This window comes from Solanum dulcamara, chromosome 4 (genome assembly GCF_947179165.1).
Source record: "Solanum dulcamara chromosome 4, daSolDulc1.2, whole genome shotgun sequence".
NCBI classification, from domain to species: domain Eukaryota; kingdom Viridiplantae; phylum Streptophyta; class Magnoliopsida; order Solanales; family Solanaceae; genus Solanum; species Solanum dulcamara.
The window spans coordinates 7,826,640-7,844,415 of NC_077240.1; the positions used below are offsets into that span (position 1 = coordinate 7,826,640).

The window sequence follows — 17,776 nt, forward strand, 5'->3', positions numbered from 1 at the left end:
TGTGTGGCTGAGCCACCTCAGTTAACTGTAGACTATATTAGTAACAATATGGCTGAGCCTTTGACAAACTGAGTTTCGAAAGGAGATTGATCCTCTCTTTGTTGAGGCAGCTGAGTTTCTCCCAGGACTGCTCACCATACTTCCTCCGAGGGTTCTTTGGTTAGCAATTAGAGAAACAGTATCATTTTGTTCATCACTTAACCTTCTCCTAGCCTCTATATCCCTCTCTGAGCTCTTCTTTAGTGCTAAACAATCCCGCATGGGCATGATAATGAGTATGAACATGCCCATCCCAATACAAAAAAAAAGGAAACAAAACCCACAAATGCAAGAGCTTGAAAAGGTAAATGTTCTGGTTGTGTTTTAATAGTTAAACCGAGTAATAGAACCCTTATAGGAAAGAAAGTTGAAACGGATACCACTAGCATGTATACTCTCTTTTGCAGACTCCTATTGATAACCAAATGGAGGATTCTTCCACCAAGCCAGAATAAATACGAAGTTAGCATGATGGCAAAAAGACCAAGGCAGAAAGTATTGAACAAAGGGTAAGTGCACAGTGCAACATCAACATCATCTCTAGATCGCGCGACTGGACTAGTGAAATAATGTGGCAAGTGGACCATGTATTTCTTCTTAAATTGCGGTCCAACCATAATAAGCACGAGCTGTAGAGCAAAAACTGGGAGGAAAAAGAGAAGTATGTATCCTACTGTTTTGCCATTCCATTTCTGGCTTAAAGTTCCTGACTTCTGTAAGGACGCCCGAAGTAGAAACACGACGGAGAGGTACAGACAAGGTTCTGCAAAAACTAAGCTCGAAACAATATAACACTTGCAAACAATTTCCTGCCATCTGAAGCTAAGAGCATTCAACAATCTTCCGTCACCTCTAATCAAGTTAAGCCGAACAACCTCTCCAAATCCCCACCAGATTGCAAACAATATAAATGTAATCCTGATGATCCAAGGACCATGAAAATAGCCGAGCTGATTGTACCCTTGCCTACGTATCTTTGTATGAAAGTAGATCAAGTACAAGATGCAATACAAGCCAACAAGTACCAAAATTGAAACAAGAATAATAGTAATTACACCTAGTGCATCAACAGCAAATCTCGAATAGGGCATTACCCAAACCACAAATTGCACGCATGCTCTCTGACAGCATGGAGACCTGAAACCCCTCTACCACATGAACCCTCAGTCCACCTCCACCTTCTCCTCCTCAAAACATATGAAATCACAGATTTACTCTTGCTAACTTCTCTCAACCTCAAAACTACCATATATTAACAGTCTCGAGATCTGATCACCAATTCCACTCTCCTTTTTCACAATTGTTCAACAATGAACTCTACCTATGTTCACGCCAATTCAATGTTCAACGTTATTTCCTTAAAAAAAAAAAAAAGCGTACACAAAATGATCACAATCTACACCTATACAAAGTAGGAACAGTGCATTTATCTTTATACAAACCCTAAAGCAAAAACTCAACAAAATAGAGACAAAAACATGCAAAAATTAGATCAATAGAAAGCTTACAAGAGGGAGAATCTTGATCTGGAGAGCTCAAATTCTGAATCTTCTTGTCTCCAGAGAGAATCGGGGAGAAGAAGAAAGAACCCTAAGCACAGAAAGAAAAAAAGGAAAGAGAGAGAGAGAGGAGTGAGGGAAAATGGGGGAGAAGATAGAGGGGTGGTGGGGGTAGTGTGGTAGGGAGACTTGTTGGAAACAGGCTGTCGCCAGCGAATAAACCAAAACCAGAAATCGAAGTTATTAATCAGATTTATAATGTTTAAAAACCATGGAACGTTTCATGGACCGAAGAAGTAGACCGTGCAGTACACTTCGGCAGTTTTTTATTGAGGTGTTTGGGTATTTTTCCATTAATTTAATTATGTACATGAATGTTTCTGGGGATTAATTCCTCGCCTATAATTAATTCTAACACTCATAAACCCTCATTCTTCCAAATCACAAGATCAAACCTCTTTAAGTTTCTCCCAAATTCTTTCTTAAGGAAAGAGCTAAGGAAAAATCTCCATGCTTCTATTGAAAGGGGTTAATTCAAGCTTTCTAAGTTCCGCTATGTGGAATTCAAACTATTTATTCTTAATGAACTCATGACCCAAACTATTTACTCTCTTACCCCACTTTCTTTTTTTTTATTTCGCGCATGACATCAGCATCACTATTATGAATTAATTATCTGTCATACTCCATCGGTATATTGATACTATATCGATATCATATAGGACTGAGCTTAATTATCTGTTATACTTTATTAGTATATTGATACCCTATCGGTATCATATAGGATTGAGCTCTATTTTTTAAGAAATAAAAATGAAACAATTAAGAGAAAATTATTAAAGTCACAATCTTAATTACTACTCTAAATTGGTAGAAAATATATTCTTTGTGATACTCCATCGGTATATTGATACCATATCGATATCATATAAGAGTGAGATTAGTCTTATGTGATACTCTGCCGGTAATGAGGCAATAAAGGGTAAATATTTTTCCTTTTTTAGGTATAAATATTCTTTTCCTTATCTTTTTGTTGCCGTTTTGAGGTATAAGTGTTCTTTTCCCTATCATTTTGTTGCCGTATGTCTGTGTTCAACAACCTTTTTTCCACAAGACTATTAGCACTAAAATTCGTGCATTCCTTATGTTGTTGGGATAAGCAAAATATGTAGGATCAAATAGCAACTGCAGTTATTATGGAAAGTGTTTTTTTTTACTTATGTGTATTCCCCAATGGTTTGCTCTTAAAGTTCTCATTTGGGGAAGTTTTCGGTTAAAAAAAGAATCTCCGATGAAAACAAATTAATATGCTACTCATTTTTTATCATTATATACATGGTGTTGCTTAAACAGTTTTTGAAATGTATATATATTTTTCGAGTAAGCCTGGCAATCTTTACCTTAGAATCATCTTAGGAACACATGGCCTCCAAGTAACTTTAGTTTTCTGCAATAAAAGTAAATTGGAGAGCATCTGGGAAAATCATATAAAGAAGAAATTTTGCAAAGTTACAAGTATTAAAGTAACAACTCCGCCTATATGAGCTTGTTTACCAAGACAAGATATAGGAGGAAGGTTAAAGAGGGTAAATCAAAAACAGTCTCTCTATCAAAGATAAGGTTGCGTACATCTTACTCTCTCCAAACCCTATTTGAACTCAAAATAATGAGTTTGTTAGTGCTTAAATAGTATTTTACATAAGACAATTAGTCTTCAAGAAGAATGCAATAACATTAGTGTCTATTACATTGATGTTTGGGTATTGTATTAACCTGCAAAGATGATTAATTTAATCAAGCCAACTACATCGTATTGTGATAGCTGTAGAATTTCTCGTTATTATATCCAAACAGCACCTTTACTTGGCTTGCTATCAAGGCAGAAAAGTTTTACACTAAACCAGATGCAACGGAAAATTCATGGTATTCTAGACACTAAAACTGTCAGGAATACAATAACACTAGGACCAACAAAAGATGCCCTTCAATATCAGGAAGCAACTCGGACACCAACAACATTTTGTCAATGCTTTCAAGCATTGGCGACCATCCCTTCATGGAAGTCAGTGGGTAAGCTTCCTTCTCCAACGGTTCCTTCAGAATCTGCTTTTAGCTCGGATTTGGGTGACCAACCATACATCTTCCTTCTGGCTTCCCTACGGGCAGCTCGTTCTTCCAACTTTACTTCCTTAAATTGCTCTTCAAGTTTTGTTTCATCTTCAGGTGTAAAGAAAACTACCTCCATTTTCCCGAGCTCCTCATACAACTTCTCAATCTTAGCTTTCCAGAAGAGGCCTAATTCAGTGTCCATCTCATGGTAAGGTGTCTTCAGCAGGTACTCATCAATACCCCCTGCCTTGTCAATACATCGCAGGGCATGCGTTGTAACTTTCACACGAATCTGACGATCTAGGATATAGCTGAAAAGTCGTTTCTCTTGCACATTAGGCTTCCAAGTCCTCCTCGACCTGTTCATATAAACAATCACAGTTTTATTTTTTGGGGAAAGCAAAGAATGGCAGCTTATTATGATTTACCACATAAGATCGGAACTAAACTGCAGTCAAAAATATAACCTTACCTTTTCCATCTTTGGTAACCAAAGAGTAGCTAGAAAATAATGTCCTAGAACAAACATTTTGGCAATATACCAAATTCTAATTTGGGAATTATCAAGTTTTTTGAACAACTGAGATGTACTTCAATCAAAACTTCAGGCAAAACATATATTTTTAATAAGGACTAATAGGATCAAGGATTCTCATGTTCACTGCTTTTTACCGTTTACCAAAACCATCCCAAAAAGGGTGATTCTTGAATCAGAAAATATAAATAAACTGAAACCTCACAAGGCATTTCCGAGGCAACCAAATGCAGCTCAAAATGAAACCCCTTCCAAGTTGTTATTACTAATTAACCAAAATTACCAAATTCTCATATGCCTCACTTTCAAGTTGTAGAAGCTGCATAGGCTTGAGCAGAAACAGGCATAAAATCACATTTGGCTATAAATAAATTTTCTTTGAAGTGGTTGCCATTGTAAATGACATTCATGGTAAGCAGTTAAAAGATGATTTCCATATTTACACAGTAAAACAGAAGATGCCTTCTGATAACTTCTAGCCAGTAACGAGATTTCACTTTTAGAACTTGATATTTTTTTCTTTATTTTACAGAACCAATCCCAACTTCCAGTTTACCACAAACTTTCAAAAATTGAACATTTTAGATGAAAACTTGTTATGACCAACCTCGGCCCAATGTCAATACCTACACGGATGTGACAAAACTAGTTATTGGGCCGAGAAGAAGCAACAGAACTGGAAGCCCTTCGCAAAGGTTGATTTGGGACCCAGGCCCAATTAACAACTAGCTAAAAGGACGACGGATGACAAAGAATGGTTTGTGCCTATTGTGAAGAAACTGTTGTTCCTCTCATCTTCGTTCTAGAGTCTAATATTCTCATCCTCATTCTTAAATCTATCCTTTGTTACCTGTTAATTCAGTATTTTCATTGTAGTTCAATAGTTTTAAGTGTTGTCGTTGTAATTTGGTTATCTGTTAGTATATAATACTTGAGTATTTGTGTTGAGAATTCAGATTTGCTACATTGGTGCTTTCATTCAGAAGCCTCTCTAATGGAGGAGCAAAAAGTACTCGAGGCTTTTGTTGATGATTCAATCTGTGATTCTATCCAAGAAATGAGCGATTCTATCTCCAAAGATCTCGCTAAATTCCATTCGATGTTGCTGGAGGTTTTGGGGGGAAATGCTACGACCTCTTTTGAACCCCCAAACACAATTATAGACGCCAAATTATGGCAGTTTCGAGGCGAGAATCCGAAGGCTTGGATAGTCCAAGCAGAGCATTATTCGATTTCCATAAAATTGAGGAAGATCAGAAGCTTAGTGTAGTGTAGTTCTACCTTGATAGTGAAGCATTGGAATGGTACCGGTGGTTATTTATGAATAATCAATTGATTGATTGGCCGCATTTTGCTGCTAAGGTGAGAATTTGATTTAAACAAAAAGGACTTGATTCCGCGAGAGGGAGATTCGCCAATCTCGGGCAGGTAACCTACGTGACTGAGTGAGTACCTAAATCGTTGTGAGGATATGTTGTCAAGCTTTCATGAGTCACATGTACTCTTCCCAGACCACACATATGTTCATTCACAATGGAGTAACACAACCAACTCACTTTTACCACAATATTATGGTGAGCAATCAGAATGCCAAAGCAACACGGGTAAGGTGTTTGATGAATTTTCCGATTGGGCTAAAGGTGCTATACTGGAACCACACAAGGTATGTACGATGACCAAAGATACTATTGAAACACATTTCCCTAGTGATTCTGAGGATCTTGTTGCCCTGAGTGATGCGACCAATGACTATGCTGTTGCTGAAAATAAAGACATGAATGAGGGAGAGACTTCACTTATCATTCCTACTGAAGATGATGTGATTGCCGAATTTTTCCCATGCCTATTCGCCTAGCCCTCTCTGCCCTTGATGCCTGATGATTTTGAGGATCTAACATTGTGTGTGAGCATGAAAAATGGCTTACCCCCTTGCTATTGGTTTGACACTGGACAGCATACTTCTCAGCTGAAACACAGCTTGCGAATGGGTTGCTCACAATTTGCTACTCAACTTGTGGGCGAACCACGTCCTAGGTACCTCATAGTTGTTCCTGTCAATACAGCAATTTTGGAGCGGTTAGTGGGGAACCAATTGAGGGTTGCACAAAGGCAGAACAATTGGATCGCATTGAGTTCTCCTTATTTTGTGTGCAATATTTTCACGACAGCCTTTCGCCAAACAACGATTCTGACTGGAGCATGACTCTTCAACCTTATTTTTCATTGTTTCTCTCGCCTTTGTAAATCGTCCATTTGATCCTGGTATACATGGTATTCTTCTATCCTGTGGTGCCAATGAGAATATGTTTCCAAATAGTAGTTCTGTTTCTACTTATTTTTTAGTAGTTACAGTGTTGGGTGAACAAGTTTGTGGCCATTGGCTGAAACATGTAGGCACTGATGCATCTGAACATTTTAGTAGTTCCTTGGAATTTCTCTTAGCACTCAATCATGTTAGTTTAGTGCAACATACATGGATAAAGCAGTGGAATGCACTACTTGAACACATTGACCCACATTATGCTAATATTATTAAGCTTAAGAAAACTAGGCAATGGAAGGGTCTTGAGCATAACTCTTCAGTGAATCTGATGTCACTATATACCATCACCTACAGAGGATGGCATCTCGGTGCACAGTACTATGGAGGAACAAGCATTTTGGCATGGTCGAGAGACCATATCATAGTCCACATCTTTCACATAGTTATCAGACTAACCCGAAAAAGTCTTTTAGTGTCCCAATGTTTTTCAAGACCATGTCATGCAAATTGGATGCAAGCACTGGTTATATTGACTGGAAGCAACTGGAGAAATGTGCCCCATTGTTTAGACCAAAGTTAATTGTTACTAAGGCAAGTGCTTATGCTCGCCGATATAATCGTGGGCGTCTCCGCAAGGTATGTAACAAGCAAGAAGTTTTTCTCTTGGCATACATGGCACATATCAGTGGCTTGGTTGCTTCTTGGGTCAAGTGTTCTCCTTTTGAGTTGCAGCTGTTGCTACATGTGCTACACAATTTATGGGTGCTAAAGTTTACACTACAATTGTGTTTGGAAAGAGCTTGTTTGCATTTGAGGGTTTTAGTAATGAGCAGACCGTCTTTTATATTGTTTCCAGGTTGGTGGTTCATGTTGTTGCAAGAAGTACACTAGATCACATACTATTTTTTCCCAACATTACACAGTTTGTCTTGGCTACAATTGGTGGGGAGCATGTTATTAACACTATTCTTGACTCGAACCTTGAGGACAAGGTTCTTATTAAGGACAGGAGTATTGTTATGAACCAGCCTCGTCCAACGTCAATACCTACACAGATGTGAAACAACTAGCTATTGGACCGAGAAGAAGCAACAAAACCAGAAGGCCTTCACAAAGGTTGATTGGGACCCATGCCCAATTAACAACAAACTAAAAGGACGATGGATGAGAAAGAACAGTTTATGCCTACTCCTACTGTAAAGATACTGTTTGTTCCTCTCACCTTTGTTCTAGAACTAATCTTCTTATGCTCATTCTTATATCTATCCTTTGTTACTTGTTGATTCAGTATTTTCTAGTGTAGTTCAATAGTTTGGGTGTTGTGGTCGTAATTTGGTTAACAGTTAGTATAAAATATTTGAGAATTTGGGTTTGCTACGAAACTACTCAGTCCACTACGTTAACAGACTAGCATCTAATACAATGCCATTGAACGCTATAAAACAACAACTAATGAATTTCCTGTCTCTTTCGATAGAGGGAATTGTGAGAAACTCCCAAACGGATGAAAACATACCTAATTAATAATAGAAAATTGCTTAGAAATTGAAACAACATCCGAGCAAGGTAATCTTAAGAAGAAACTTAACAAAATCTCACATTTAGCGTAGAAATAGAAAATTGCGAAGAAGAAAAAACTCACGTATTTCCACCCTTCTCACTGACCCTATTACCAAACTGAATGTGGCGTCCAGCAAAGAGGCCACGCTGAGCACGGCCCATGACGACTTTTGCATTTGGTACGCATTTCTCAAGCCGTTGTTTAACTCCAGATGCCAAGTTCTTCTCTCCACCTATATTCTTCACTATCTTTTTCATCATTTCTCTGGATCTGAACGCCATTTCTTCCCTTCCACTTCCCACTTCGGATACAAATTTCTACCTGATTTCAATGGAATTTGAGGTTTAGGGTTTTTTACAAGAGCTGAGAAAGCAGAGGATACTTTTTATTAATTTTCCACAATACTCTCTATACGAGGGTGTTTGGATTGACTGAAAAAAAATAAGTATTTTTATAATTTTTATGTGCTGAAATTTATTTTTATAAATAAGTAATTGAGTGTTTGTATAAAAGTATTTATGCTGAAAATAAGTTATTGATGTGTTTGGCAAATAAGTGTTATTAAGCACTTATTTTCTGTCAAAATGACTGAAATACCCTTAAAGTTGTTAATACCATAATAAATTGATTTAAAAAAATTTTAAACTCTAAAGTTGATTTTAATCAAAAGTAATTTATAATGTAAAATCACTTCCACTATAAAATGTTTATTTAAGTTAATTTTTTTATAAATACATGTCCCATTTACGCTTTCTAGTGAAGTTTGTTGGAGTAATGTGGTTGCTTTAGTATCTTTTGTTTCCAACTGAAACCACTCCACTATATTTTTTATAAATACATGTCCCAATCTATCGAACCTTCTCAAATATCTAAAGGAACACAGTGAAAGTTGTAACTCATTCTCTCAAAATAATCATGCCAGATAGCCATACTTTTCACTCAACACATCCATTGATTGAAATGATTTTCCTTACATTTAATTCCTTGAATAAAACATATATAATTGGTCAGAATTTATTTGACTAAGGAAGGTCATAAACTACCCTCATTAGGAATTAGCAGCATCATAGGGAGATGAGCTAATGCTTTGGGTATTGCCAAGGTTGGTCAACAGTCAAGTAGTCACTAATCCACAAATTTTCTAAAGGTAAGTATTATCAGAAGACCTTTAACTTTAGCAAAAATAGATTGCAATTGTCCAACCGTAGCAACATTAACCCACAGGCCTTCTAAAAGTAAGTATTACCAGGGTTGTTTAACAGTCAAGCAGTCATTAAACTGTGTACCATTACCCTTCATAGATGCAAACATTTTTTACACTTATTGCTTGTTCTGAAACGTTACTTCCTTTCCACAACATCTCAGAGCCAAATGAAAGATAAAATTGCCTTGAGAACTAAGGAAATAACCTCAACAATTTATTACCAATAAATTCAACTGTAATTCCAGCATCAATTTCACAGAAAAACTTAGCCAAAAGGCCTAGAATTTCAGATTCCATGAATGAAGACTGGTGCTTATGTGATCAAGTTCAAGAGACTGAAATTTCACATACTGAACTCAGATAAATCTCTAATACTTATAGAAAGAAGACAAAATAAGAATTACCTGATCGGAGAAGACCGGAGGTAGAGGTGGAACGCCGGCGCCGGAGAGAATGGGGCTGCAGCTAAAATTAGGGATCCGACTCTCGGTTTCCTTTTACCCTCAATTTCACAGTATTTGGGGATATTTGGTTTCTTTCTTATTATATATATATGTGGAATGTTTTAATCCTCTTAATTTATTTTCCTAAAATTTATAATTTTAGCTTATTTTTGTACTTTTTTGGCCTAAAAGTAGGTGCTTAAAGTTACTTTTTATCTTTCTCAAACACCCCAAACATAAAATGGAGCTTAAAAGTCAAAACCTACTTAAAATAAGTCAATCCAAACACCCTTATAGTCATATTTTAGATACATAAAAAATAACTAGAAGTCATAGAAAATATACACTGATAATACAATATAAATTATTTATATATGAGTTATACACCAAATATACATTATGATACATTTTATATATGAAATATACATTGAGTATACATGAATATACATCAAATGACATTTTTTTAGGTAATTAAAATGACCGAATGATCATCTATAATTATCCCTTTTTAAAAAAAGATTAATTGATTACGATAATGATATTATAGTTTGTTCAGATTTATATTATTTTCTACATTTTAAAAAAATATTTATTAAATAAGTTATTTTTACGGTATGCAGTAACATAAAGAAATTAATATATGAAGAGCAAATTTGTCAATTTTAATTTTTAATAGATTTAAAGAATTTACAAAAAAAAGACAAAATAAAAAAGGCAGGCGTAATACCGTAAACCACTGTAGAGATGAGTGTTATAAAGCGAAACTTTAAGAGAGATATTTGAAATTATCCCCAAAAAATGAAAAAGGGGTTTTGCTTTGTTCATATTATTAAAGAGATGAAGAAAAATGAGTATTAACTTTTTAATTTGCAAAATAGTTTTTTATGTCAGTTTAAGTCCTATAATATTTATGTAAAATCCTTTTTATTATTTGCTATATCAAATTGATATAAACTACATATCATAAAAACATCAAATGTTATATTTATGACATAAAATGCAATAATCACAATGCATGGAAACCTTAATAAAAAGTTGAGGTTGTATGAACTACGTAAATTCAAATGAACCTAGATTCTAATTGTCGAAAACCTCTTATTTGATTGATGATAGATCGAAGAATGTTTAAAGAATATACAGTTATGAATGTTAGAACTTAGATTTTAATTGGAATAATGCATAAGTACCTCTCTAAATTATAACCAAAATCGTAACAACACACCTTAACTTAACTAGGATGCTAATTAAGTTAATATGTGTCCCTGAAATTTTAATCCATGAATTATTCCAAAAAAATAAATAATAAAACAATAAATTTTGATGCATTGCACCTTTAAATAAAGCAACAAGAATTTTATAGGTTTGGACAAATTTGCATAAGCCACTCGAATTTCTTACATCTAATCATGGGTGTATGCACATGGAGGGGAGGGGGTTCACATGCACCCATCCTCTCCTCCTGAACCCATGTATAGCACTGCTAATTTTCTAATTGAGGTCTTAAATTTGTATAGGTGAATTCATAAATAAGTAAGCACTTTAGTGTATTGATAAGTACAATATATACAAATAAAGGAGTGCACAACATGTAGTTTGGGAGTTTGAATCCCTTTGTCCACATTAATATTTTTAATTAATATAACTAATAAGTGCTTCTTTTAATAATAATGCTCATGTTCTTAAAATCATGAATACGCTTTGCATTTAATAATCATTCAATTTATTTGAAGTGTTAATGATAATTTAAGTATACCTGCATGAATAGAGATATAACTCAATTTACATACATAAATATATAGTATATAGTATATATTATTTTTCTCGTTGTATTCTAAGATATACAAATCTGCATTGCAAAAGTGATCTCATTAATTTTTGGATAGCTATTGCAAACATGCTGTCCATAATTTTCAAACTAACACATAATACTATCGAGGTCCATTATAAAAAAAATAAAATCAAATAGATTGATTGTCCTTACAAAAAATCATACAAAGTTGCTTTCTTATTTTATTTTCTATTGTATGTTTGATTTCATCATAAGTTCTCTTTGTAACAATGTTAGATTCAATTCTTATTTAATGTTATCATTTGATTCATGATTTAATGGGACATAAATAAAATATGCATGTTTTATATAGACACAAAGATAATTCATCTGACATTAAAGCAAAGAAGGTGAGTTCTTATGAAAATTTATTAATTTTAAATTGTGTAAAAATAAAAATACGTGTCCATTCAAAGTTGATATGCAAATGCAAACAAATCAAACTTGATTGAAATAACTATGAATATATTTATCTTTTATTCCAAATTCAAAGAAATATTATTGTAAATGGTACTTGACAAACAAGAAGAAAATGACATAAAGGGATTAAGTTGGGAATAAATGCATTTATTGTTTCTTCATTTTATTTTTCTTGTAATTGTGTATTCTTTGACATATAAAGAAAAAAAGGAACAGACAACTCAAAATCCACGAAAAGTTTTTTTTTTTTTTGTTCGTTGCTAAAATAGAGAAAAGGGCAAAAGGAAACAATATACTTTTTGAATTTAATTATATTTTATGTGTCTATATTTACTTTTCTACTTAATAATCTACCCTTACGAAGATAATGCACACAAGTCTTTTTGTTTGTTGGAAGGCTTATACGTAATACATATTCAAATGAATATTTATATTGTATCATTATATAATACAATTAAAAAAATGATTTAAGAGGCAGATTCCTTACTGTCCGTGCAATTTATTCTAAAGCTCTCGAGTTTATTCACTCTTTGGTAATTTTTTACGAGTCTCAAAACTCTTCAATCACTGAAAAACAGTAGTTTTCTATCATTCTCAATAGGAATGTCTTGCTATAGAGAAGTATTGATGGCTTATGGGTTGATTACAAAAAAGCAACGCTTCGCATACTAGATCAAATCGCTTATAGAATGTCGACGACTATTTTTCACTTAATTGGTGAATGGAAGAGCGATGCTTAGCGAACCCGCATTACTGTAGGAGCAGACTGAGTTTTCAAAAATCTTGCTGTAAATCAAAGAGAGAAAGGATACTTTCTTACGTAGTTAGTTGGTCAAACCAAAGATATTCTTCTCAAAGTAAAAGGGTTTAGTTTTGGTCCAAATAAGGACATTTTGTGAATGAAGAAATTGACACAAATTTAATTTGAATATGTTGATACGAATCTCTTGAAAGAGTTTTAATAGGTCAAAAAATTATTTCTACTAAAAGGTTTTCTATTGTAATTTTTTTGGCGGGTAGTTTCCTAGTATGACTCGAAGGGAGGAAGAAATTTTTTGAGGGACACGCTTTCATATTCTCCCTCACACGAGGCTCTCTCCTCAAGTAAGGACAAATACAATACCGATTGTGATCATACGTTGAACACAAATTTGAGAATATTAGCTTCAACTTAAATAGAATAAAAGTAACTACAGACGTATCAAGAAAAAGATATATTCAATAGAAAAAGGAATATTATATAATTTAGTAATATAATGATGGTAATATTAAAAAAAAAATATTAATGCCAAATCTATATATGAGAAGATTCAAGTTCTGTATTCTACAGAAATAAATATATTATAGGAAAAATTAAGTATTGAAAGTAAGAAAAACTTACTGCTATATAACATGCAAAGTGATTTTAGTTCATTTAAATTTAGGTGTTATCAAATAATCAAAGGAATGTGCTATAGTCAGTCAAATTCATTCGTTTCAAAATTAGCTTAAATGTGTCATTAATGAAATGCTTACTATTAATTGTAAGATTTTGTAGACAAAAAGAAAATATATGTGATGGTGCAAAAAAGTCTATTCCATTTGCACACCCTTTTGTGAGTAGCAGCCATTAGTGTTTATAGGAGTTTTCCCATTGAGCAGTCCCTTTCTTCCTCCCCAAAACAACTCAAGGTCCAATAAAGGGGGAAGCAGACTGAAGTCTCTCTTCCCCTTTTGCCTTGCCATCAACAGCTGTTCACAGTAAGACCCTTTTGTATCTTTGTATCACAGCCATCAACAGTTTGTATTGAAAAGTTTGTTTCTTGACTAAAGATTTTATTGTAGAATTGGTTTCTTAGATGAATTTGGAGAATAGAATACATCCTGGGAGTTACTTCCGGTACTCTCCTACTGGAATCCATGGTCCACTTCCGAGGTCATCTTCTCTTACAGATCGTGAAAGGTCAAATCTTGATTCTGTTTCAGCAATTATATTCTTGTTTTCAATCAGTTTTCGTAATTTAATGCTTTTTTGGAATGTTGGGTCTGGATCTGTTTTGTTGGGTATTGTGTTTTCTTGTGATTTCTTGGCTTTCTTGGCTGTCTTCTTCTGTTAATTGTCTATATAGACATCTTTGAGTCTACAATACCTTGATAATATCATATCTATGATTGTAGAATATTGGTTTCTAGTTGTTTTTACATGTGGTGACACTTTAGGATCCCTTTCTGTGGTACAAGTTTCCACAAGATGCAAGGGTAAGATCCAAGATTTTAAGCCAGTGTGTGCAGGGTGCCACTGAACCCACAACTATTTTAATAATTGGTTCAAACTTAAATATATAGTTGTAATATTTCTTCAGCTACGCATATTTACTTCAAGATGAAAGCAGTGGTTGTGCCTGCATCTACTACCTTCAACATGCATCAGGTCTTAACCAGGTGGATCCAAATATATTACTGTGCCACTTCCCCTATACTCTACTAGCCTCTAGGCAATAGTTGAGTCCTCTCAATTGAATAGTACATATCCTGATAGCTACTCTTTATTTGATTTAAGTTTATTCAAGTTCTCATTTTCCAAGGGAAGTTTCTCGATGTCAAGCTGATTTTCTCAGTAACCTCATGTAAAAGGTCAAGTAATGTTTGTCGTAAGACAGTTGTATGTTTAACCACATGTTAAGTCCTTCTCTGCTGCCTGATTAGCATCTACATTGGGCTCTATTTCAAGCGGTCAATTTTTATCAATAATTGAAATAGAGTATACCCTATTACCATTACTTTCTGTGTAGCTCTAGATACACCTCTCTTTATTAACATGTGATTTGGCTGCTTGCGAATGACAGATACTTGGCAGAGTTATTGGGGGAGAGGCAAAAATTAGGTCCATTCATGCAGATACTTCCTATATGCAGTAGGCTTCTAAACCAAGGTAGTAAATTGTAACCATAAGAACATTTTACAATAGTTCTGGGCGTCTTTATGTTGGAGCAGAGGTTTCTTTCTTCTGTTGAAAGCTTTTTAAATGTATTATCCCAACAAATTGTTGAATTGTTTGATGACAATAGCCTGAATAGTTCACGTAAATAAAAGAGGTAAAAGATCGCATAGTTCACCAGTTTTGGGCGGGCTTATCCTGTGTACAAAGTGCTTCTGGCTGGTGCAGGTGAGTGGGCGATTGTGCATATACTGTTCGCAATATATTCCCATAGCGTTTCTGCAAAGAGGCAATTTCCACCTTTGAACCTGTATCTACAAGTTACGAGAGGAGCAACTCTAATGTTGCACCAAGGCTTGCTCTCATAGTCAGAACACTCTTGGAAAAATTGATGTGTTGCTACACAAGATTCCAAGTGAGTAGAGGGTCTTAAGTTAATATTTCTTTTTTCCGTTCCCCCACTTCTCCACCAATCCAGCATGAAGAAGAAATATATATATAACCCCAAAACGTAAACATAAGAGTCTCCATTACACCTTTCTTCAGTCTCACCTAGATATAAGTTAACCTTCCAGCAATTGCATGTTCGGCTGCTACACATCATATTTGATATTCCTTTTTTGTACACACATGATTAACAGTCCACATGGAGAAGGATTACAGTACAGTCGAAGTATATTAAGGTTTAATAATATAACGGCATAGATTGCACTCTTTTGTGCTTTCTGATCTCCCAAATGTAAAGAACGCGTAATTCAAGTACTTTGGAGTTGAATAATTTGATGACAAAGATGGAAACATTTGTTGTTTCTGGAATGGGTTTTTTGTCAACAACCAATAATTACAAAACAATATATGGCGAAGAAAGTTCTCCTGATATGCCTAAATGTTAGACTTTAATGGTAGAATCATTAATATATGTTATTTTGTTAAGTGTAGGAACTTTTATTGTCTTGATCAGACTGTCTTATGCAATACTCTGATAGAATTGAGTTTTCTTTTGAATGTTTAAACATCAGCAAATGTAATTCTAACCCACGGATTTGTTTTGTGATGCAAATACATGAGTTTTCTTCTTAAGTTAAAGACAAATCATTTGAACTTTCCTTTTGCTGAATGTTCGTAATCTTACCCCCGTTACACATGACGCCTTATTCGATATTCAATTATTCTGATTGCGTAATAGCCAGAAATCAGTCACTGATGGAAATTTTTTAAGTGCCATGATTTTTTATGATAAAATGAAGGTGATAAAGTGCAATTCGGAGGTTTGTAAGCCTATGATTGGGCGGTGGAATCTTAATAGGCTAGGGATGATTTACTTATCAAGTGGAAAAAAAAGAAGCTAAGGACTGATTTGTATTAATTTGGGTTTTTTGATTTGTATGGAAACAAAACAAATAATCATGTTTTGTTGGTGCTACAAATAATGCTTTACAAAGAGGGAGAAGATTGAGACAAAGATAAAGAATATCTGTTCTAGGAGTCCTTTGGTAATCTCCGGTTACACTGCTCTAAGTTTAATATTTATTAATTATAATGCACTAAATTAGCTAGAAAAGCTTCACCAAAGTGAATCAGAGTGCCCAAATCTATTGAATTCAAAGAATCTGTCAATTTTTTGGTACTTTTCTTATTTCCTATTGTTTAGAGGTTTTAATATGGTAATATAAGGCAACTTCTATTGGTTGACTTCTGAGACTGGGAGGATTCTAAGCCCAAGTTGCTCGGACTCGGGTGCGGGTGTCTAATACGGGTGCGGACCTAGAGGTCTGATCCTCTACGATCTAAATTTTAGATTCGGTGATACAGATCCATGTATGGATACGGGATGCAGGGGTTTGGCTTAAAATAATTTAAATATCTAAAAATAGAGTTATAAAAACTAATTGTGAGCTAATATGCGGTAAACTTGAGGAGAAAATATTGATCGAGAGGAGAATCCTGGAAGGAGATAAAAGGAAAGGGAGTGAAAATAGAAATTTATAAATACAAGGTACTCCATTTTGCTTCAATTTCACCTTGGTTTTTATTATATACAGAAATCATTCAATCTTTCCAGAATCTCTCCCTCGAATTTGGTCAAAGTACCCAAAACCGGTTGACTAGATCGCTTATGGATCCCACACCCACACCACGTCGTGTCGACACGGGTGCGGCACCGAAAGTGAAGAGTCCGAGCAATTTAGTTCTAAACTAAGATGCGGACACTATTATGTAATTAATTAAAGGATCAGTAAGTGGAATAGGAAAGAATTATTTATCAAATGCTAAGTTACCAAACAGAAGTCTCTAAGTAGCTTTTCTGGATGCAACATTAATAACTGTAAAAATTCAAATCTACAAATCAAAGAATTTGATTGAAAGCCTGACCCGGACAAGTGTCTGTTTCCACTTTCTTCCACTTATATTCGACATCATTATATAGTCTTGGAATAATGAACTTTTTGCATCAATACAAAGTTTGATGTCGAGTTTGACCCTGTAGCTTTATATTTTGCTCTCTAACTCGTGCGTTTAACAGTAGACGAAGCAAGGGCTTGGGACAGTAGTTCTAGGGAAAATGATTCATTTGGGTTCTCTTTGCATTCTATTTTTTCAAACTTCATATATGGGTAAAATTGCTATGTGTTCGAAAGGGATGAAGGTGAATTTGGTTAAAATGAAGCTAAAATGGTGACTTATGGATGGCTTGGTGAATCCACCATTGCGGTCTGAAATCTTGTGAAAAGTACATTGAGGGAAGCATCCAATTAAGTGACTGAATAAGGTTTTGGATTTCTTACTGCTGCAGAAATCATGCGAGCAACAACATTGTTGTCCAATCAGTTCGTGGATCAGGAAAGGATGGGACAAGAGAGTCCACATAGGTGGTCAGTCAGTCAACATATGAATGGAGGTCAGATAAATATGGGTGCATGGAGTGCAATGCAAATTGAGGTATGATAAGCTTCTATC

The 17,776-nt window shown here is 34.8% G+C and overlaps 2 protein-coding genes and 1 pseudogene across 3 annotated transcripts; 1 reads left to right on the top strand and 2 right to left on the bottom strand.

Moving 5' to 3' along the window:
- Nucleotides 1–359: 359 nt before the first annotated feature.
- On the bottom strand, nucleotides 360–1,907 carry LOC129885927 (uncharacterized; annotated as a pseudogene).
- A 1,344-nt stretch (nucleotides 1,908–3,251) lies between these two features.
- On the bottom strand, nucleotides 3,252–9,737 carry LOC129885928 (54S ribosomal protein L24, mitochondrial-like). Of its 2 annotated transcripts, XM_055960415.1 has the most exons (3): nucleotides 9,615–9,737; nucleotides 8,088–8,327; nucleotides 3,252–4,006 (listed from the first exon to the last, which is right to left on the bottom strand). In XM_055960415.1, the coding sequence occupies exons 2-3, from the start codon at nucleotides 8,285–8,287 to the stop codon at nucleotides 3,571–3,573; spliced, it is 636 nt and encodes a 211-aa protein (XP_055816390.1). In that variant the 5' UTR covers nucleotides 8,288–8,327; nucleotides 9,615–9,737; the 3' UTR covers nucleotides 3,252–3,570. The 2 variants fall into 2 exon arrangements, with proteins under 2 accessions (XP_055816390.1, XP_055816388.1); XM_055960413.1 differs by lacking the exon at nucleotides 9,615–9,737 and having other exon boundaries at nucleotides 8,088–8,379.
- A 3,726-nt stretch (nucleotides 9,738–13,463) lies between these two features.
- Nucleotides 13,464–17,764, top strand: LOC129888018 (KH domain-containing protein At3g08620-like). Its single transcript, XM_055963274.1, has 5 exons — nucleotides 13,464–13,641; nucleotides 13,726–13,843; nucleotides 14,244–14,322; nucleotides 14,727–14,812; nucleotides 17,613–17,764. The coding sequence occupies exons 2-5, from the start codon at nucleotides 13,801–13,803 to the stop codon at nucleotides 17,762–17,764; spliced, it is 360 nt and encodes a 119-aa protein (XP_055819249.1). The 5' UTR covers nucleotides 13,464–13,641; nucleotides 13,726–13,800.
- Nucleotides 17,765–17,776: the final 12 nt, after the last annotated feature.

Excerpts from the sequence above, each read along its gene's own strand:
- LOC129885928 (XM_055960415.1), bottom strand. The coding sequence starts at position 8,287 with ATGGCGTTCAGATCCAGAGAAATGATGAAAAAGATAGTGAAGAATATA. Across the intron at positions 4,007-8,087 it reads AGTGAGAAGGGTGGAAATAC|GTCGAGGAGGACTTGGAAGC; the intron begins GTGAGTTTTTTC and ends TTATATGAACAG.
- LOC129888018 (XM_055963274.1), top strand. The coding sequence starts at position 13,801 with ATGGTCCACTTCCGAGGTCATCTTCTCTTACAGATCGTGAAAG. Across the intron at positions 13,844-14,243 it reads TCTCTTACAGATCGTGAAAG|CTACGCATATTTACTTCAAG; the intron begins GTCAAATCTTGA and ends ATATTTCTTCAG. Across the intron at positions 14,813-17,612 it reads CAGTAGGCTTCTAAACCAAG|AAATCATGCGAGCAACAACA; the intron begins GTAGTAAATTGT and ends TTACTGCTGCAG.